Source organism: Copidosoma floridanum, unplaced genomic scaffold (assembly GCF_036245765.1).
Source record: "Copidosoma floridanum isolate Cflo_tuat_1 unplaced genomic scaffold, Cflo_Japanese_pri ptg000009l, whole genome shotgun sequence".
Lineage (NCBI taxonomy): Eukaryota > Metazoa > Arthropoda > Insecta > Hymenoptera > Encyrtidae > Copidosoma > Copidosoma floridanum.
In genome coordinates, this window is record NW_028321886.1 from 4,015,651 (window position 1) to 4,038,566 (window position 22,916).

At 37.7% G+C, this 22,916-nt stretch overlaps 3 protein-coding genes across 9 annotated transcripts in view; 1 reads left to right on the top strand and 2 right to left on the bottom strand.

Moving 5' to 3' along the window:
* Positions 1 to 3,550: 3,550 nt before the first annotated feature.
* Positions 3,551 to 4,386, top strand: LOC106643266 (uncharacterized). The gene is made up of 2 exons (XM_014358335.2): positions 3,551 to 3,767; positions 4,076 to 4,386. The coding sequence occupies exons 1-2, from the start codon at positions 3,709 to 3,711 to the stop codon at positions 4,338 to 4,340; spliced, it is 324 nt and encodes a 107-aa protein (XP_014213821.2). The 5' UTR covers positions 3,551 to 3,708; the 3' UTR covers positions 4,341 to 4,386.
* LOC106643263 (apoptosis-inducing factor 3) lies at positions 4,373 to 7,797 on the bottom strand. 4 transcript variants are annotated; one of them, XM_014358332.2, is made up of 7 exons: positions 7,525 to 7,797; positions 7,075 to 7,136; positions 6,558 to 6,850; positions 5,585 to 6,475; positions 5,294 to 5,507; positions 4,963 to 5,200; positions 4,373 to 4,753 (listed from the first exon to the last, which is right to left on the bottom strand). In XM_014358332.2, the coding sequence occupies exons 2-7, from the start codon at positions 7,079 to 7,081 to the stop codon at positions 4,615 to 4,617; spliced, it is 1,782 nt and encodes a 593-aa protein (XP_014213818.2). In that variant the 5' UTR covers positions 7,082 to 7,136; positions 7,525 to 7,797; the 3' UTR covers positions 4,373 to 4,614. The 4 variants fall into 4 exon arrangements, with proteins under 4 accessions (XP_014213818.2, XP_014213816.2, XP_014213811.2 ...); XM_014358330.2 differs by having other exon boundaries at positions 6,558 to 7,136; positions 7,558 to 7,797; XM_014358325.2 differs by having other exon boundaries at positions 6,558 to 7,136; positions 7,206 to 7,797.
* A 4,055-nt stretch (positions 7,798 to 11,852) lies between these two features.
* Positions 11,853 to 22,916, bottom strand: part of LOC106643267 (uncharacterized) — a 125,945-nt gene continuing 114,881 nt past the window's right edge. For all 4 annotated transcript variants that reach the window (XM_089589306.1, XM_089589307.1, XM_089589309.1 and 1 more), the window contains one exon: positions 11,853 to 15,658. In XM_089589306.1, coding sequence (XP_089445432.1) covers positions 15,488 to 15,658 — 171 coding nt within the window. In that variant the 3' untranslated portion in view covers positions 11,853 to 15,487. The remainder of the gene's footprint in view (positions 15,659 to 22,916) is intronic.

The following is a 22,916-nucleotide window of genomic DNA, read 5'->3' on the forward strand; positions in this document are numbered from 1 at the left end:
ACAAGTGCCAATCCCCACACAACCTGAGGCGCTAACTGGTCACTTTAATTATTAACAAAATTATCAAAGTAGAGTAAGCGCCAATCCCCACACAACCCGGGGCGCTAACTGGTCACTTTAATTATGAATAAAATAAGTTACATAACATAAGCGCCAATCCCCACACAACCTGAGGCGCTTACTGGTCACTTTAATTATTAAGAAAATTAATAAAGTAGAGCAAGCGCCAATCCCCACACAACCCGGGGCGCTTACTGGTCACTTTAATTATTAAGAAAATTCATAAAGTAGAGCAAGCGCCAATCTCCACACAACCTGGGGCGCTTTCTGATCACTTTAATTATTAAGAAAATTAATAAAGTAGAGCAAGCGCCAATCCCCACACAACCCGGGGCGCTTTCTGATCACTTTAATTATTAAGAAAATTAATAAAGTAGAGCAAGCGCCAATCCCCACACAACCCGGGGCGCTTTCTGATCACTTTTTTAATGAATATATTAAATAAAATAACACAAGTGCCAATCCCCACACAACCTGAGGCGCTAACTGGTCACTTTAATTATTAACAAAATTATCAAAGTAGAGTAAGCGCCAATCCCCACACAACCCGGGGCGCTAACTGGTCACTTTAATTATGAATAAAATAAGTTACATAACACAAGCGCCAATCCCCACACAACCTGAGGCGCTAACTGGTCACTTTAATTATTAAGAAAATTAATAAAGTAGAGCAAGCGCCAATCCCCACACAACCCGGGGCGCTTTCTGGTTACTTTGTTAACTAATATAAAAAAAAAATAACACAAGCGCCAATCACCACACAACCCGGGGCGCTTTCTGATCACTTTTTTAATGAATATATTAAATAAAATAACACAAGTGCCAATCCCCACACAACCTGAGGCGCTAACTGGTCACTTTAATTATTAACAAAATTATCAAAGTAGAGTAAGCGCCAATCCCCACACAACCCGGGGCGCTAACTGGTCACTTTAATTATGAATAAAATAAGTTACATAACACAAGTGCCAATCCCCACACCACCCGGGACGCCTACTGGTCGCTTTAATTATTAATAAAATAACACAAGCCCCGATCCACACACAACCCATGGCGCCTACTGGTCACTTTAATTATTAATAAAATAGCACAAGTACAAATCCCCACACAACCCGGGGCACTTTCTGGTCACTTTGTTAATTGATATAATTAATAAAATAACATAAGCGCCAATCCCCACACAACCCGGGGCGCTTACTGGTTGTGTGGGGATTGGCGATTGCTCTACTTTATCAACTTTGTTAATAATTAAAGCGACCAGAAAGCGTCGCAGATTGTGTGGGGATTGGCGCTTGTGTTATTTTACTTATTTTATCAATAATTAAAGCGACCAGAAAGTGCCCTGGGTTGTGTGGGGATTGGCGCTTGTGTTATTTTTTTATTTATTTTAATTAACAAAGTGACCAGAAAGCGCTCCGGGTTGTGTGGGGATTAAGGCTTGTGTTATGTTACTTATTTTATCAATAATTAAAGCGACCAGAAAGTGCCCCGGGTTGTGTGGGGATTGGCGCTTGCTCTACTTTATTAATTTTGTTAATAATTAAAGCGACCAGAAAGCGCCCCAGGTTGTGTGGAGATTGGCGCTTGCTCTACTTTATGAATTTTCTTAATAATTAAAGTGACCAGTAAGCGCCCCGGGTTGCGTGGGGATTGGCGCTTGCTCTACTTTATTAATTTTCTTAATAATTAAAGTGACCAGTAAGCGCCTCGGGTTGTGTGGGGATTGGCGCTTACTCTACTTTGATAATTTTGTTAATAATTAAAGTGACCAGTTAGCGCCTCAGGTTGTGTGGGGATTGGCACTTGTGTTATTTTATTTAATATATTCATTAAAAAAGTGATCAGAAAGCGCCCCGGGTTGTGTGGGGATTGGCGCTTGCTCTACTTTATTAATTTTCTTAATAATTAAAGTGATCAGAAAGCGCCCCGGGTTGTGTGGGGATTGGCGCTTGCTCTACTTTATTAATTTTCTTAATAATTAAAGTGATCAGAAAGCGCCCCGGGTTGTGTGGGGATTGGCGCTTGCTCTACTTTATTAATTTTGTTAATAATTAAAGCGACCAGAAAGCGCCCCAGGTTGTGTGGAGATTGGCGCTTGCTCTACTTTATGAATTTTCTTAATAATTAAAGTGACCAGTAAGCGCCCCGGGTTGCGTGGGGATTGGCGCTTGCTCTACTTTATTAATTTTCTTAATAATTAAAGTGACCAGTAAGCGCCTCGGGTTGTGTGGGGATTGGCGCTTACTCTACTTTGATAATTTTGTTAATAATTAAAGTGACCAGTTAGCGCCTCAGGTTGTGTGGGGATTGGCACTTGTGTTATTTTATTTAATATATTCATTAAAAAAGTGATCAGAAAGCGCCCCGGGTTGTGTGGGGATTGGCGCTTGCTCTACTTTATTAATTTTCTTAATAATTAAAGTGATCAGAAAGCGCCCCGGGTTGTGTGGGGATTGGCGCTTGCTCTACTTTATTAATTTTCTTAATAATTAAAGTGATCAGAAAGCGCCCCGGGTTGTGTGGGGATTGGCGCTTGCTCTACTTTATTAATTTTCTTAATAATTAAAGTGACCAGTAAGCGCCTCGGGTTGTTTGGTGATTGGCGCTTGTGTTATTTTTTTTTTATATTAGTTAACAAAGTAACCAGAAAGCGCCCCGGGTTGTGTGGGGATTGGCGCTTGCTCTACTTTATTAATTTTCTTAATAATTAAAGTGACCAGTAAGCGCCTCGGGTTGTGTGGGGATTGGCGCTTGCGTTATTGTTTAATTTATTTTATTAATTATTAATGCTCGTGATACTGCGTATGGGCGCGTTGGGTTATTGGGTTAAATAGCTTAGGATTAATTGATCAAGTTATGGTGTATGGAATGTTGTCGAGTTATCTGAGGTTTTGCGTCTTGCTCCATATAGCCAATTTGAATTTCCCTCCAAGTTCGGTAGCCACTTTTGGGAGCGCTGGTGCTTCCTGAAGATTCGCGAAAGCGCGCACACAACAGTGACAACAAGTTGCAAAGCAGACGGTTTCTATTTTATCTACTTAAGTATATACAGCCTACTGTAAAGCCATGTAATCAATTACAAACCAGCCGCAACTAATATTATAGATAGAAGATAAAAAGTTAACATTTTCTGTGAGCGTGATCGGGCTTCATCGGTGGCCTTCGCTCTTATATGTCAAATCAAAAAAACGTCCGTAGGGTGTCCGGGCCGTCGAATATAGCCAATGTTTGTTAGTGGACAAAGAAAAGCTCAACTCAGATTTTTCTGTGTCATTTTAAACGGCAAAATCTGAGCTGTGCTTTTCTTCGTCACCTCAAATTAAAAAACGTCAGTAGCGGTATCTGAGCCTGAGCCACGAGACCACGAGACGAGAAAAATCGCACGCTAGATGGCGTTGATTAAAATTCAAACAAGATGAGCGAGGGCGAGGACCGAGGGCCACCGATGATTCCGATGAAGCCCGATCTCATATCACACTCACACCCGAAGGCTTCCGGTACTAACACTACTAACTAGCTACAGTACAGTTTATTGTACATACTTATATATACCTAATAGGCAAATTTTTTGTAATCTGTTGTTTATGCAAGTGTTTCTGTATGTGTCACAAGTAAAAAACCTACATTTTTATAATTTGTTGATACGCTATGAGACTCACAATGATAATGTTTTTTGGTAAAAAACCATATGGATATAAATACAGAGGGTTAGTAACTGTATTTCTAACAAATATTTCGATTATTTGCTTTTTAACCTTACTGTGATTTTAAAGATTTGACTGAGCATCGGTAATTAATGTTACGTTTTGTTTAGGTGCATGTGATAAACAAAAGTTTAGAAAATATTTTAGAAACGAATGAACTGAAAGAAAAAAAGCGTTCGCGTTATCTAACTTACAAGTATTAATAATAAAATAGTAGAATTTAAATAAAATAGTATTATTTTGAATCATTTGTGTTTTTGTAATTAATTTCAATATGTCTAATGTTTATTCCTTTTTTTTTTTTTTTACAGAAAACATCGAGTGGTAGTAGAGCCCAAGATCAATGACTTGGCAAACTTGAGGTATAAGTACGAAAGGATTGAAAAAAATATGCTTATTTTGCGACATCCCTATTTAACAGTTGAGCAGTCTTATGGTCACATGGATTTAGATAAAGATTATAAAAAAGAAATGGCAATTGCTGTGCACTATAAATTCAGAAATGACAAATTTTCTAAGCACGTCACTTTAGCAGAAAGATTGGCTCATTTAAAAGTGAAAGATGCTTGGGATTAGTTATCAATAAAAGATCTTTAATACACAGTAAATATATTGTAAATAACGTTTATTTATTTTACTAAAAATATAACAATTTTTAAGTACCAGCATTTAGTTATTATTGTTAATCTTCTGTGTTATTAAAATTTTTATTAACAATATAATACTTAAGAAATAAAGTATCTTACCCTGCATTTAGATAAATACTTAAATAACTAAGAAAATCATGAAAGAATGTTTGTGTGCAACAGGTTAATCATTTTTTATTCTAAGAATAAATAAACTTAATAATTCACAGTATCAACTTTCTCAAATAAGTTAAAGTGCCTATAATTTTTGAATACTTCAAAGGTTGAGTATTGATGAATTTTTTTGTAACCAAACGTTGAAGTGTAAGGGTATGGTAGCTCCTGGTTTGTTGAGATGATATCCTAAAAGTTAATAAAATTTTTTCAAAAGCATTAAGAACAAATTTGGTCCCTTGTAAGTTGCATGCAGAGAAGAGCTTATTAATCTTGAATAATCTCAAATCCGCATCATTTGTAGTTTCATTTGCTTCTATGTTTTTTATTTTATTATCATTTTTTTTAATTTTCAAGTGTACCACCGCGGAAATAAGTACTTATTTCAAAAGTCTTACGACTTCACGGCTGGCTGAAAATCCTTAGGTTTATGACGCATCCATCCTATTGGATCTTTTTCAATTTCCTCTTCAGTAAGTACTTTGCCTTCATAAACGTTATTGGCAAAATCTGCCACAATTGGATCTGTGCCTATACTGCTCATTGCTACAACTTCACCACTTTTTATGTAATATGCAAAGAATTTTAAATCTTCCAAGGATCCATGTATCATAATTTTTTCAGGTTTTCCGAATCCTAAATAAAAGTAACAATAAAGAATGAAAATTTTGTAATTTTTTTAAATAACAAAAAACTCTATGATTTTTAATTCCACAATTCATGTTTTACCCGAATATCGATAGCTTTTGCCAAACAGAGTAGTCCAAAAGAACGGCACAGTTTTTAATGAAGTCCCTTTTTTGCAAATATTTTGTGCTGCTACTTTGCCATGATAATGAGCCAAGGAAAAATGACCAATTGCTGCTGATTTTCCAGCAGCATACACTGGTGCATACGCAATATCTCCTCCAGCATATATATTATGTATGTTAGTTCTCAAATGCTATAAAAATGAATTAAAAAACATTACCATCTACGATTTTTCGCTAATAAATAATCAGTGTAACTGAATTTTCATACTTTATCCACTGTTACTGAACCATCATCTTGGAGATGAATTCCTGTTTCCTTGAGCCAATCAGTAGAAAAAGTTGAGCCAATTCCCAATATAACTATATCAGCTTTCAGAACGACCCCATCATTGAGTTCAATTTGTCCTACAAGTTGTTTATTGTCTTCCCTCGATAAGAATTTGCAGATACCATTGTTGGCTATAAATTTGACACCCTTCTCTTCAAACTCTTTCATAACACGCTTCCCTATGTCTTCTCCAAAAACTGTACTAAACGGTACAGAATCCCGGCCAATAACAGTCACAGATTCAACCTTATCAGCACAGTAGGCTGCCGTCTCCAAACCAACAAATCCTAAACCTAATGTCACAACGTGCTTGTCAGATCCCAGCTGCTTGAACACAGCCTCTGAATCTGTATAGCTTCTCATGACAAATATATTTTGCAATTCTATTCCTTGCACATTATGTTGTCTTGGGATACAACCAGTCGCAATAAACAGGTGATTGTAATGCAATTGTTCGCCATTATCTAGACCTATGGTTTGCTTCTCAGTGTCTAAATTCACAGCAGAGACTCCTAGTTTTGTCTCAATGTTATTTTCGTCATAAAACTTTTTTGATCTCAACAAGGCTTTTTGCACGTCAAAGTCTAGCACTTTGGAGACTTTAACCCTGTCGTAAGGTAAAACATTTTCTTTGCAAACCATGACGATTCTACCTTCAAAATATTCTTGCCTAAGCGTTTCAGCGCAAGTAGCGCCAGACGTGCCGCCACCAACAATAACAACGGTCTCGGGGTGTCCTGGGTTGAGTTTACACATTTCTTTAGTTTTCCTATTGGCAACAAGATCTGTGATCTTGGCTTTGACTCTTACTTGGCCTTTCTCAACTGATACCTTAGCGCATGAAACAAACGATCATAAAAAATTTTAGTCAATAGGGAAAAAAATTTTTTTTTTTAAATAAGGAGAAACTCACCTGATAGCATGGTAGAGAATCGAGCCCAGGGTAATCCTCGATGTCTCCAGTTTTTATATTGAAGCAGGCTCCATGCCAGGGACACCTGACTCGTCCCTCACCCAGTGCTCCAGTATGCAGCAGGGCCCCATAATGAGTGCACTTTGTGCCAATGGCATACAACTCTCCTTTCTGCTTGATTAGCAGTATCTTTTTACCTTCCGTGCCAAGTGGCAGCAATTTCATTTCGTTCTCCTTGATGTCCTCCTCCTTGCACACGACATCCTCGATGTAGTTTACACTGTCTACCTTGCCTTTGAAACAGGCAAGGAAGGATTGTATCATGGTTTGTTTTTGTTTTTGTTTTTTTTTTTCATATACGATTATAGGTAATTGTTACAATAGAAGGATGGAAGGAATGGTATTTAAGGAAACTTACTGGGACAGTTGCAACTACGAACATTGGTCCGAAAAACAGCGGATCTGTCAGGAGTCTCTTTGGGTGTACAGGGTGTTTTACTGGGAGGCTCTTGCTTACCTGACATGCTTTAAACTGTACGCCACAAATTGATGTTTGATTTCAACCTCGAATTAAACTACCTAAGTATACAAAATAGAATTCTGTAAGTTAAATGCTTTTAAAACTACCAAAAAGGTATAGGTGAGTACTTTGTACGCATGTCGTAAAAAAATAGCTGCGCTTGACCACAGGACTGACAGGACCACACCTTGTTTTTTTTTTACGCCAAGGATGTGTAGGTAAGTATGTATGTTCAATTGCTCGTGTTGTTTAGTTGTTTACGTGCTTGCTGTGAAAGTGGAATTTAGTGGATAGGTACTCATGTGGAATGTGCACTCTCTATGTTCAGGAGCAGGACACGAATTACGGACAACTAAGTATACGTGTTAAATTCAAGTTCTGAGTTTTGAACTTTTATAACGCATAAAAAATCTACAAAAATTATCAATCAGCGAATCATATGTGTACCATACTTATTACAGTCATTACTCCTAGACTTACAATTCCTCATTACACAGAAAGTTAGACACTTATAGATATTTAAAATGTCTGCAACCTCACGAGTCAGCTCTCGTAAATAGATTATGCGTTTTAAATATCTAAATTTAAAATTAACAGTAAGTAATACGTGTGGATTGGAAAATTCTATGGTATTTACGGAAGCCCGGTCACGAAATCTGCATAAAAATGCATAAGCACGCACAAGAACAAGTATCAGTAAAGCACGGTCGCCACGGTGTAAGATATACGTGAAGTTATGTGTAGTAACTATGGTAATCACTACTAAGTAGTGCCATATGGTCAATTTTGTTAAAACATACAAGTAGAATATCTATACTTTTGGAGATCAATTTTTTGGTAAAAGATAAATTATAAATTTGCCGCAAATAACACTATCAATGTCAACTATTCATTTTATATCTTTAAAACTAGTTGCGGCTGGTTTATAGTTCATTACATGGCTCTGCTGTAAGTATAGTAATAATCATTTGGATCAGCGCCATCTAGCGTTGCGGATTTTTGAACTAAAAAGTGGCCCTAAACTTTTGATACAGAGCAATTGAGCTCAGAGCTATTTAATCAATTATAAACCAGCCGCAACTGATGATGAAGCTATAAAATGAAAAAATTATCATATATGTGTTTTTGGCGGCAAGTTAACAATCTATTTTCTACCAAAAAACCGACCTCCTGTGTATTTATACTTTTTAAGATGAATTTTTAAGTAAGAAATAGATTGTTAACTTGCCGCCAAAAACACATGTATTATTATTTTTTTATTTTATAGCGTCATCGTGAGTTGCGGCTGGTTTATAATTGAGTAAATAGCTCTAGGGCTAAACTGCCTAAAGCTCTCCTTCAGAATTTCCGAAGCAATTTTTGGCCAAAAAAATTTCGACCGCTAGATGGCGCTGATCCAAATAATTATTACTATACTTACAGTAGAGCCATTTAATCGATAATAAACCAGCCGCAACTTATTTTGTAGGTAAGAAATATAAATTTAACATTTTCTATGCTGTTTGCGGCAAATTTACAAATTATCTTTTATCTAAAAACTGACCTCCAAAGCCATACATATTCTACTCATATTATATGGCTTATAAAATTGACTGTATTTACAAAATATCAATACTTTAGACCTTTTACCATTAACTCGTGGAAGCACAAGCAGTACAGGCCTTTAACTTCATAGTTTAAATAAACAGTTAACTTGAATTATATGTATTGTGTTACAGAAATCTTGAATAACGATTAAATACATACGTAAATTAATCAGTTTAAAAGAGACAACTGAAGAAAAAAGGCTTAAAAAGAAGCTTAGTCACACAAAGAGTCTCTTGAGAATGGTGCATTGGATCTCAATTAATCAAAGAAGGTTGGATTCTTTGTTTATTTATAACACTAAAAATTTACTTCTCTGTAATAAATGTATTTTTTATTTAATAAAATCCAATGCACCATTCTCAAGAGACTCTTTGTGTAACTAAGCTTCTTTTTAAGCCTTTTTTCTTCAGTTGTCTCTTTTAAACTGATTAATTTACGTATGTATTTAATCGTTATTCAAGATTTCTGTAACACAATGCATATCATACAAGTTAACTGTTTATTTAAACTATGAAGTTAAAGGCCTGTACTGCTTGTGCTTCCATGAGTTAATGGTAAAAGGTCTAAAGTATTGTAATTTTGTAAATACAATCGATTTTATAAGCCATATAATATGAGTAGAATATGTATGGCTTTGAAGGTCAGTTTTTAGATAAAAAATAATTTGTAAATTTGCCGCAAACAGTATAAACAAATGTCGAATTTTTATTTTATATCTGTCAAATTTGTTGCGGCTGGTTTATAATTGATTAAATGGCTCTACTGTAAGAAGTAATAATTATTTGGATCAGCGCCATCTAGCGGTCGAAATTTTTTTGGCCAAAAATTGCTTCTGAAATTCTGAAGGAGAGCTTTAGGCAGTTTAGCCCTAGAGCCATTTACTCAATTATAAACCAGCCGCAACTCACGATGACGCTATAAAATAAAAAAATAATAATACATGTGTTTTTGGCGGCAAGTTAACAATCTATTTCTTACTCAAAAATTCATCTTAAAAAGTATAAATACACAGGAGGTCGGTTTTTTGGTAGAAAATAGATTGTTAACTTGCCGCCAAAAACACATATATGATAATTTTTTCATTTTATAGCTTCATCATAAGTTGCGGCTGGTTTATAATTAAGTAAATGGCTCTAGGGCTAAACTGCCTAAAGCTCTCCTTCAGAATTTCAGAAGCAATTTTTGGCCAAAAAAATTTCGACCGCTAGATGGCGCTGATCCAAATAATTATTACTATACTTACAGTAGAGCCATTTAATCGATTATAAACCAGCCGCAACTTATTTTGTAGGTAAGAAATATAAATTTGACATTTTCTATGCTGTTTGCGGCAAATTTACAAATTATCTTTTATCTAAAAACTGACCTTCAAAGCCATACATATTCTACTCATATTATATGGCTTATAAAATCGACTGTATTTACAAAATTACAATACTTTAGACCTCTTACCATTAACTCATGGAAGCACGAGCAGTACAGGCCTTTAACTTCATAGTTTAAATAAACAGTTAACTTGTATGATATGCATTGTGTTACAGAAATCTTGAATAACGATTAAATACATACGTAAATTAATCAGTTTAAAAGAGACAACTGAAGAAAAAAGGCTTACAAAGAAGCTTAGTTACACAAAGAGTCTCTTGAGAATGGTGCATTGGATTTTATTAAATAAAAAATACATTTATTACAGAGAAGTAAATTTTTAGTGTTATAAATAAACAAAGAATCCAACCTTCTTTGATTAATTGAGATCCAATGCACCATTCTCAAGAGACTCTTTGTGTGACTAAGCTTCTTTTTAAGCCTTTTTTCTTCAGTTGTCTCTTTTAAACTGATTAATTTACGTATGTATTTAATCTTTATTCAAGATTTCTGTAACACAATACATATAATTCAAGTTAACTGTTTATTTAAACTATGAAGTTAAAGGCCTGTACTGCTTGTGCTTCCACGAGTTAATGGTAAAAGGTCTAAAGTATTGATATTTTGTAAATACAGTCAATTTTATAAGCCATATAATATGAGTAGAATATGTATGGCTTTGGAGGTCAGTTTTTAGATAAAAGATAATTTGTAAATTTGCCGCAAACAGCATAGAAAATGTCAAATTTATATTTCTTACCTACAAAATAAGTTGCGGCTGGTTTATTATCGATTAAATGGCTCTACTGTAAGTATAGTAATAATTATTTGGATCAGCGCCATCTAGCGGTCGAAATTTTTTTGGCCAAAAATTGCTTCTGAAATTCTGAAGGAGAGCTTTAGGCAGTTTAGCCCTAGAGCCATTTACTCAATTATAAACCAGCCGCAACTCACGATAACGCTATAAAATAAAAAAATAATAATACATGTGTTTTTGGCGGCAAGTTAACAATCTATTTCTTACTCAAAAATTCATCTTAAAAAGTATAAATACACAGGAGGTCGGTTTTTTGGTAGAAAATAGATTGTTAACTTGCCGCCAAAAACACATATATGATAATTTTTTCATTTTATAGCTTCATCATGAGTTGCGGCTGGTTTATAATTGATTAAATAGCTCTGAGCTCAATTGCTCTGTATCAAAAGTTTAGGGCCACTTTTTAGTTCAAAAATCCGCAACGCTAGATGGCGCTGATCCAAATGATTATTACTATACTTACAGCAGAGCCATGTAATGAACTATAAACCAGCCGCAACTAGTTTTAAAGATATAAAATGAAAAGTTGACATTGATAGTATTATTTGCGGCAAATTTATAATTTATCTTTTACCAAAAAATTGATCTCCAAAAGTATAAACAAACTTATATTAATATTATATTAAAATATAAATTATATTAATAAATACACAAAATTATACATGACAGGAAAGAAGAAAATTAGCAATTGGAGCTCGATTTGGAATTGCGATCTATTGTTTGTAAATTATACGCGGTTTCAAGCAAGTGAGTAGATAGTGTCACATACCTAGTCACATTGGGTACGTTTTTTTTTTTTGGTAATCATTTTGTCGGTTTGATGCCTCTTGGCAAGCATGCTTTTCATATGGTTTAGAGCAAGAAAAAATGGTTTGATGAAAATGTGATCTTTTTTATCTTTAGTCCAAAAATTTCCAGAAATAGTTTTTCAGAGATTTCAATGTATGAGGAGGTTATGTTATGGGGATTGAAAACAAGGTTTTGTCAATGATGATGTACTGATAAATTTCATTTGAAATACTTTATTTGATATTGTTGTATTTTAACATCAGAAAAGAAATAACTAAAAGGAGGCGGTCTTTAACAATTTAATCAAGTGACTAGGGACAAAACTAGTTCTACACTGTAATATCATCGTTCATACAATAGTTAAAAGGTTTGGCTCCTTTGTTCAGTTTTAATCATTATAATTACAAACGGATATGTGTTTAGGCATATTCACATTTTGTCTTGTTCATATATTCATTCGTATTGTTATAAACTCTCAAAGGATTATGTGAATAAAAACAAGAAAAACGCTCGATTAGTCCACACAATTAATTTGGACAAGGATAGTCCGTTTTACAGGTCGATCATCCCTGATGATCACACAATCAAAAATCCATACAAAAATACAGTAATTTTTAGGTAATGATTGAACTTTCTTCTTTTTGATCTATTTGTGTGCGTTACAACTATTAAATTGGAAAAAACAAGAATAAAAAAATATTATATTTAAAAAAAAAAAAATACACAACTGTATTGTATCCAGACAAAAGGTTTTTGTACAGATTTTCAAGAGGACAACACAAGAGTAAACGGTATACGTTTGGACACATTCTGTTGCATATGTTTTACTCGACAATCGACCAGCAAATAATTCAGATGATACAACAATTCAACTAAAATACTATGGAGCGGTTAGTATTTGTAGTTTGAGCTCAATGTGAGCCATCGTACACTGTTAGTAAGAGTTCTCGAGTTCACACCTCTCCGGATCATTGATATACTCTCGTCGGCTACACCGTCTCGAGACCGCGTTTTATTTTTATTTTCTCTATCTTTCGGATTTGTTTTTTAATTTTTTGCTTTGCTTTCTATGTACAACTGCCGACGTTGTCTCACGGTGATAGCTACAGAGAACGATCACAGATACTTGGAAAGATATTAGAGAATTCTTTGCCTACAGTAGTATACAAGAATTTTACAAAAAACAAAAAATTGATAGTAATAACAACATTACGCGAACATTTTCCTTATTTGCTTCTTTTTACATTTATTTACAGAGAGAATAATAGTAGATTGTGTGAGAACGGAGCTGCCAAGACACGAATCGAAACGATTTATTTAAATGTTGTTTTAACAGCGTCGAGACTTCTATTTTTTTTTTCTCTACACAAGAATCCAAAAGGGCAGCACCGAGTGTCACATTTTCTTCTTCTCTTTCGTTAAATTTCGATTACACATTTTTCTCCAACTCTTAAAATATACAGTTATTTATCTCAGCTTTTGACATAATACTAATGACACATCCGAGCAGAAGAATCGTTTTCGTTGATCCGCTTAAAACGAATAATTAACGTATTTTTTTCAAGTACAAAAGCTTTAACTTTATTTTCAATAAATCTTGTCTATTGCCATTAATTAATTAATACCATTACAAATAGGCACGATTCTTTCACCCGGATCAGACATTTTCGTTAGAAAAAAAAAAAAAAAACTTTTGTTAAAATGTAATTGGTTCATTCGGTATCAGACGGAAATTTTATGTTTAAAACTTTGTAGGGGATGCGCAAAAAACGTACACACAAGAGCAACAATTTTCATCATGTAAGCTCGCTGTCGTATACCCTTTTACACTTTCAGTCTCATGAAGGCTTTTCTGAACAAATCAGCGCCGCGTCGTCGTCAAACGAGCTTTTGACTAATTGATTTTTTTTCTTTTTTTTTCCACATCGCTCGTTTGCTCGAAAATAATATTATTCTGGTAAATTACGTTTTGGAAGATGAGAGTCGTGAGTATAAGATACAAGTTGCGAGTCGGGTGAGAAAATTTTTAAACTCAAAATCGCCAATACGCCCACTGGACATAAATAATCTCCAGTCAATAAAAAAATTTTTTTTTTTCGTTTTATCTCGCATCGCGTCAATGTACGACCCGCAATCTTACATATACGAGCGAATCTTTCAATAGATATGTGTGCACGCGACAAGGCGACAGTTGCGACGACACGAGCGCGCCAGTTTAAAATAAAAAGAAGGCACTTTCTCGGTCCTTGACAGTTTGTTTGGTTTTTTTTTTTTTTTTTTTTTTTTTATATACCCTAACATTTTTTTATCGTCCCGCTCGTACAACGCCAACTAGCGCGTGCAAAACTTTATTCTCAACCGACCAATACAATAACCAACACGTTGCGAAATATTCGCGTGGCGCGCTAGTCCGTGCATGAATTTCACCTTGTACGATAATTCGGAAAAAAATTTCATCCTCTGGCACTGGTATTGATATGTTTTTGACTGATTTGAAGAAAGTATACTCTTCACCGCGGGTACGTGTATAATAATAATAATGATGATATATATGCGTATGAAAAGCCCATCGCTCGATAGGATCAAATTAGACGCCAAGAGCGACGAATTAATAACAATAATTGGTGCGGATGAAATTTTTTCCGCGCGTCATCGGCAAACAAACGTCGCGCCGCGCATCGGTATTTCATACGCGTTCGCGGCTTCGACTGTTTTATTTTTAGGCACCAAGAAATCGTTGTTGGCCATTCGCGTCCTGTGACTTTGTCCGACGCTCAATACGACTTGTGCTCGCGTCTCTCTCTCTATATATATATACTACTTTTCTTTTATAGCTCGTTGTGTCTCTGCACCTATACAATATAATCATATCAATAGCGATAGTAATCATAATAATAGTAGCCATAGTAGTGATAATAGTTACGCGCGAACGCGCTCCTTGCGCGTAGGTATAGGTATCTAAATTCTCACGCGCTGCATATATACACACACACACACACACACACACGCACACACACGTATTAATAATTCATCGTCAACAACAAAATAATAATGATATAGCGTAACAGTGTAATAACTGACAAGTTTTACGATTCAGTCGTTCACTCCTCCAAAAAAATCATAGCATTGCTTCGCACGCGTACTTATAAACACGATTTTTATCGCCTTTCTTTCCTTTTCAACTATAATATTACGTAATATAATGCATACATATTTATATGTATATGTGTATAAACTATCAACGTCAGCGATCGTTGAACTGGTACAATAATACGCGCAAATACAATTTTCGTTCAATGCACAGAATAGCATATGTTATTATATATGTCAATGTATATTGTGTCTGCGTGAGTGCTTGTCGTTTCTGTGTATATGATAGCCAAAAAAGTATATATATTATACGCATAGGTACACTGCGTAGCCGTGCCGAAGGGCCCATTTTTGTTGTTAAAACTGCTCATTCATCCATGTCCCTTTTTACGATGCATCTGATGGTTATGCGTACCTCTCGATTATTCCCATGGGTTTTAACCCACTTGTCGACAGATAAAAAGCTACAACGGTACATTACAGGCACAACCTATTGACTAATAACAACAAATCGACGACCTGGTCCTTATAGAGCTGAACTATGGGTTTTTCGGGGCATAGTGACGTATCCATGAATTTTGCATCCCCTTGAGCGCACGAGCATTGCATCCGTATACATCACAAGTTCGAAACGAATGACAATAGTGTCTATATACCTACATACGTAACAATATATAAAGCGCGTGGTAAGTGTGTGTGTGTGTCGTATATTATGTATATTATATGCGTAATTGTGATACGGAATTTCGAGAACGGATGAATTTAATAAACGTAGATGGTCTTGAGCTGGTCCTTGAGTTCCGGTGGTATGGCGCAGGTCTCCGACTCTGGCTTCCTGTTGACCAGGCGACGCCAGCGTCCACCCAGATTTTTGCGGAAGCCCTTGGCGAAGCCCTGCCTGTCCGTCTGTGACAGCCCGTGTACTAGCGCGTCCTGGAATTTGCAAGAAAAAAAGAATACCGTTACACATATACAATTCAATCATATACGCTTAACATTTTAATGTATATACACCACCGAGATTTAATTGAGCTTTTAATGGTAATTTATTGGCAAGTATGAACCTATAAGCTATGACACCTGGGATGGATGTGCGTATGTGTTTGCGTGCATTCCCTGCACGATGCACAACCTACCGAGGTGCCAAAAAGTTATGTGTCCGAGGACCTCGTAAATCAACTATATAGTGTTGAAGTGAAGGGCGCCGTTTTCGTGGACCCCCTCACTTGCTCGTTATTTTTTCGTAAAACGCTCACAAGTAGGTATTGTATAATGTATTGTTGAAACAACACCATGTGGTTGGGTAAGTTTCGGCCCGTCGTGCTTGCGCCTGGGTTTTTTGGATTATCGTTCACGGTATGTGTATAGGTACATGTCTCATGGTGTCGCATACTTATTTCATAGTGCCCAACACATGGTGCCTATACAGGTATGGACCTCAAGGGACTTTCTCTCCTCTCCTCCTTCTTTTTTTTTCCCCCAAGCACACACATGTTATACCTATACATGTTATAACATAAGATGGATAGTGCAATGCACGAGGAATGGAGAAAAATCGCGTGTACCCATATACGCGATGGACGTTGTATACCGATAGATTTGACTTGGCCCCTTGAAGGAGACCTTTTGGTTCGCTATACAGGACGACGATCGATCGGCATCTTTTTCTCGCCCCCTTCTCGATTTTCGAGGCGAGCGTTTATAAAACCGAGCGGTCCATATTTGTACGCGCAAGGTAGCCGGTGACGCGTTGTTTCTTTAATTATTTTTCAAAGCTATCTTGTCTCAGCCGCGCGTCAGGAGGCGTCGCTAAATTTAAACCCCAGCACCACCACACCACTTTGTGATTTTTGACCGGCGATTGGGATGAAATTTTATTTCGTTATGTATAATATTGTCGACAAAGTATATGTATACATATAAAATATGGACGTACACTATAATAATATAGGTATGGGTGCATACGTATATATACTCCGATGGCGTTGGTTGGTGATCGATAAAACACGCGTATATACGCCGAGGGCCTGCCATCCATCTTTTTCCCACGCACTCACCCGCAGCGACGATGATATGCGTGCGCGAGTGCAGAGAAAGGGAGATACGTATATAGTCTCATTTTGGTCATTGAACCATATCACATATATGATGCACGGTCACGTTGAGCCTGTTCCACCATATATACATGAACACTTTTGAGTCTCCATCATTTACGGGGAGCCATAGCCCACTGCATCTATATACTTCCCTCTGCTGCTGATGTATATATGGAACTCCATCCATTTATTCTCTCTCTCTCCCCCTAGCTCGTCTTCTCTCTCTTTTCTTTTGCCCCTCTGTCTTATCGATCGGCTTCACCGTTTACACAGTGCCGCTTGTATATATCCTATACAAGTATACATGTCTCTTTTTTTTTTTCTCATCATACTTCCTACCCATACTTATACCCTCTCTTCCTGTTTTTTTTTTCCTTCTTCATTTTCCTCTTGGGTATACAATACATGTACACACAGGTATAGATATTCGACGAACCTACACTCAATCAGCTTTTGTGTCATACGTTGCGTGATTTTACATGGTCAATCATCGCATGTAATTTATAATACAAGTACCCGTGAAATCTCATCATTGAATGATCTACTCTGTGTATATACATTATAATTAAATTATACATATAATTATATACCTACGTCGAGTTGCGTGCCCATTCCCGATGCTCGGCAAATTTTAGAGAGCTAATCTTTTGTGCTGTACCCATATATAAGTATTATACACACGAACATCATCTCCTTCTCCCATATTCTTTCGTTTTCCAATTCACACACACACACACGTGCGCAAAGATCGACCCATACACACGTATAGAAGTACAAGTGTAAAAATAAGAAGAAGAAGAAGAGAGAGCATAAAACGTGAATACTTATTTATATATAATATGCACACTAGTTGCGGTAGCGCCTGTGTAAATGCAACCGGCGCGAACACTGTTGCCGAGGAAAAACCGAGAGAGATGAAAAATACCCGGCATTTTTTCCCATTGTAAGTATAGGTGTATAATATATGTACCATAGCTGGTAGGTGTATATAATAAATATATATGGATGGCCAATATGTTGCGCGGGCAATGACGATGGTAGAAAATTGTTAGAAACCCTGTGTACATAGGTACGGGATGACTATATTCAATCGGAGCCAACATCGGTATACAACACACGCTTATCTGTTTAGCGCGGGCGTATTCCAATACAATTATCGTGAGTACTCAGTGTTGGGGAACATTTTTTTTTTTTATGTGCCCATTTGTAAGTATACAATACGTATACAATAAAATTTGCGTTCACGCCCACTATACGGATAATGAAGAGGGTGAAGGTTTTTCCAAAGTGAAGAACCAACTCGACAACTGTACATCTTGCATGGGATACAAAAATGGTCCAATGGTCAAACCGAAAAAAAAATTATGTTCGATGACACTATACGGTCACAACTTCTAAATATATATGTTTACCGGTCGTCGTTTTATTAATATAACGCTGAACCTACATACACCTACGTACGTAAATTTCCGAACAAGAGTTACAAAGAGGCGTTGAGTGCGTTACTTGTATGTTACGTGTGCATGGGACAACCCGGCGGTCGTATCGGGAGTCTTGAGCGTGAGTTTATAAGGCCTGCATATAAGCCATAAGACGAGAGAGAGACTGATACGGTGATGGCGCGTGTAGGGTATAAGGTGATACGCACATATACATATATGTACAACAAACAATGTCTATAGGTATGACACAGGAAACAAGTCGAGCTGAGCTGATTTGTCGTGGCCGCCGCTCGACGAGCGCCTATATATACGTGGATCGTCTCTCAAACTTTTTTTTTCCCCCCGACCGACGAAAAGCCAACCTCGAGAGTGCAAGTGTGGATTATTAAAAAGAAAAGGCAAAAAAAAAAAAACTGAGCGAAAATAATAATAATAATAATTCAGACATCGAGCGGTGTTTAGCCACCACGGCCAAAAGCTCGTCCGGACGAAACGAGCCGCCAGACGATAGTCGCGGAACCGATTTATAAACAGCCAAGTTAATTTTGACTTTAACGAGAATCGCCGCCGCCGCGGTCTCGTGTTTTTTCGTAAACGCGATTAATGGCACACTTTTGCATTTGGAGAAACGATGTTACACGTACACGTGTCGAGGACATCGACGGTTTGGAAGATCGGTAAGGAGACCAAGTGCTCCTTTTACACTCGGAGCTTTTGCCCGAGATCGTGAATTACCGCCCGTCCGCCCGCAATGCGTTGTGTAACCATTTGAAAATAGTCCGACCAGAGCCAACCGGTCTTCTTCTACGTTTGCCCCGCAAAACTCTCTATACGCCACGGTCTCACTGAATCGTTTGGTTGATCGAAAATTTCATGTAGACCGCACTTGCGTAGTTTTTGAACAATTACGCCCAAACGACACCTACGCGCGACAATCAACCCGAACGAAGCGCTTTTATCGATCTGTATTACCTACATATAGGTCCACCTTCTTTTTAGGGAGACTCGATCGTATACATTTGTACGTCGTTGGTTACTGTTGAGAACAAACGAACAAAAGTGAAAAAAAGCTCTTAAAACCCCGGGAAACGTGAACAATATCGTTCGGATGATGGTGCTTTCATCAATAATTTATACCATACGCGTACGCACACCCGATACCAAGAGGCACAAAGTGTAACGACCAGACGGTAAGGTCTCTCTCTCTTTTTTTTTTTTTTCACGCTCGCGTCCCTATACATATGTATATACATCATACTCGCGCGTACACACAAGCGCACATACGTGTCACACAAAAATATCGCAGCTCGACTATTAATAGAACCGGTGATGGAGGAAAAGGGGGAGTCGCGTTATATACACGAGCGCCGCTTGCCCTCGCTATACCCGTGTAGTGTATATTGTACACTATACCGATCTGCGTGTCTCGCTCCCGCTTTCACGTGTTGCGTATCTAGGACACGCACACACATCTATTACGTATACACACACACACGAGAGAACTCGATAGTCGTCCTTTCGAGGATAATCATCGTTTTCACGATTGCCCCGTTGTGCGTGTACATATACTTTTGTAAAAGCTCCGATGACCGTTTTTTTCTTTCTTTTCTTTTCCTTTCTTTGTGCAATGCAATGTATATTGTACGACAACGAGAGGGGGCTGCTTTTCGGCACACGTATCCGTATATGCAATGAAAGCTCATCTTCGACGGAGAGCACGAAAATTGTACATGATATTACGTATAATTATCTAAGCCGCACGTTTCGTGAAACCAAATGTCATATACATCTTAGCCACGTATGAGCCAAATCAAGCTGCGTGTGACTCGCGCGAGAGCCGAGAAAGAGCTTGCGATCGAGCAGAGAGGAACCGAGCGCCAGGAAGCCTTTTTAGCCTCTTTTTTTTTTTTTTTTTTTTTTTTTGTTGATATCTGGATGTAATCCATCCATTGCAAAGAGACAAAAACGGTCGTACTCACCAGCCGTTGCGGCTACTTATAGGTACACGGGAAAAATGAAAATCAAAGGAAAAAAACAACCCACATTTATTTCCATACGGTTATCTGCATAGGCCCCGATGGCTCGTATACGAGCTTGCGACGAGCTGTAAGTATACATAATTATACGGCAGAACGAGGTAAAATGAAGAAAGAAGGAAGAAAAAACAAGAAAAAAAAAAAAGAAAAAAAAAAAAAAACAGTGGTTTGCGATCGATCGGTGTGCCCTCGTTTTGCAAATGGAGAGCACCGTGGCCGAAACCCGGCTCGCGGCCCTTGAACCTAATGGCTTAATTGAATAAGGACTAATGTGCACCAACCATGTACATAATTATACATGCATACGTGATCTACCACCAATGGATGAGAAACGCAAGCTCTCCTCGAGATAAAAAAAAAAAAAAAAAAAAAAAAAGTACAACGTACACGGTTCCTACATACTTATCTCTTGTCACGAGTATCATGTATAGGTATACCCTTTCCCTCCCTTCGAGGTGTTGAAGGGATGCCGAGAACATCAGTAGCCGAAGGTGTGATGATCGATCATCGCAAGAAGGTGCGTGTACATACAAAATCTGTGGGCCATATATGATAAGTGGAGCGTAAAACGGTGAGACGATGTCACAACACCGGTGGCGGCCACCAACGCTGCTGATGAGGAGAGATAAGTAGGTATATACACACAACGAAGGGAAGAACTCGATATATATATATATATATATATGTATATGTATATATACGTACATACGTTTAGGTGGTGTATGTATTACTTATGTAGTGAGAAAACGAGACGGTGCCAAAGAGGAATTCACACGTCGCAAGCTCGCCCGTGTCTGTTTATGTATAGCGGCTCTCTCCCTCTCTGCGTTCATAATATACGTAAAAGTCTTTGGAAAATCGCGAGATGGAGATTTTTTGCTCGGCACACCCTCTGGGAGGAGGAATGGCAATAAATTAAGCCCCGAGTTTGGTGAAAATGTACCAGTAGGATTTATCAGCCGTTCCATTAACCGTTGCTCAGTTTGGGATGAAGTTTTCCCATGTGCGGTACTCGTTGCTCGAGATCTGATGGTGAAAACTAAAAGCGTTACCGATCATTTGAGCCGAGTTTTTTTAGACATTTGGCCGAGTACCTGGTGTCTACACCAACACACGCCGACGCGCGTCTACATGAGCAGACTTGGTGTACGTATATAACGTGCCTATGTATAGCATGCCGTTTATACGTATAAGTTTGGGTTATAATGTGCGTGACGCGCCGGCAACGTTGCCGATTGATTAAATATATGTATACTTTTTTTTCTTCTCTTTTTCTCGCTTGTTCCGTTCCTTGGCGACGCTCCCGCGACCTTACACTGTTGCTGCCTCGCGGGCGCACGCGCGCACGTGTGTACACGACGAGCAATTCAAATGTCACTACAACAACAAATGAAAATTACGCGTTAACGATTTGTATATATAATAAATTCAATCCAAACGGCGAGAGATGGAATACAGTTGGTAACCCTGACGTGTATCGGTATATCGATAAATTACGATAGTTGAAATTGCGCGTCGGTGCATACCGTATATGTAATATAGATATACGAGTCGATGCGGAGACAGTAATTTCCTCTCTATGGACAAACACACATATCTGTATTGCATTTACACGAGTACGCTTTTAAAAAAGTAAAAACTATACGAAGGCCTTGGCGTAATCGAGATGAGGTAAGCCTATTTATACAGAAGGAAAAAATAATAATAAACAACTCGTACCAATTTCAAACATTTTCGCTTCAACTACTCGATTGAAAGAAAAAAAAAAAAAAAAAAAAAAAAAATTATTACAACCAGATGCCGAAGCTGCGGTGCATACGGTTGGCCGGATCGGAAGCGAAATAATGCACATTAGTATACGCGCAACGGTAAATAAACATAAGTACATTATTTTGCGATTCGATTGGATACACACACAAGTATCCTCCTCATCTTCTTGCGTTTTGTTGTCTGTTCCAAAGTTGCTTGTTTTCTTTGCTCATTTGCTCAACTGGTACAAAGTGTGCACATACGTGTGTGTGTGTATTACGCGCGTACGAGGAAAATTTATTTTTCTCGAATATTTATCGGATGGAGCTGATTTTTCGCCCCCCCTCGCGAAACCCATCCAAGTGGCTTTTGTGCAAGCTCGACTTTCCCCGCATGATTTTTCACACGCGCCAACACACAACCGAGAAACGAAATGTTGGATGTAATTAATCGAATGGTATACGCGTTGTTTTGTTCCACTCCTCTGGGGAGGTTTATGCCGTAAAAAGCTCGGATTAATTGAGCCGCGACGGCGTATATGTAGCCGAGCTTTACGAGTAAGGGACCGTCGAAGCCGAACTTGATCCACTTGATCGATCTGCCCGTGTATCGGGCCAATTTGTCGCGTACGCGGGCACTGTTAATCAAAGGAAAGCACGCGGTCTTTTTCGAGCCGACTCTGAGGATCTCCCGTTTGGTGGTTATTGTTGCCCCTTCCGCTCATGGCCTTGAATCGTCACGCGTGTGTGTATACATCTCAGGGGGGGAGCGCGCACGTGTCCGTTATATTTGCACATGGTTGGATATTTCATGTGCATATTTCATGCATATAGGTGTCACACGTGGACGAAAGAATTAATAATTTTTT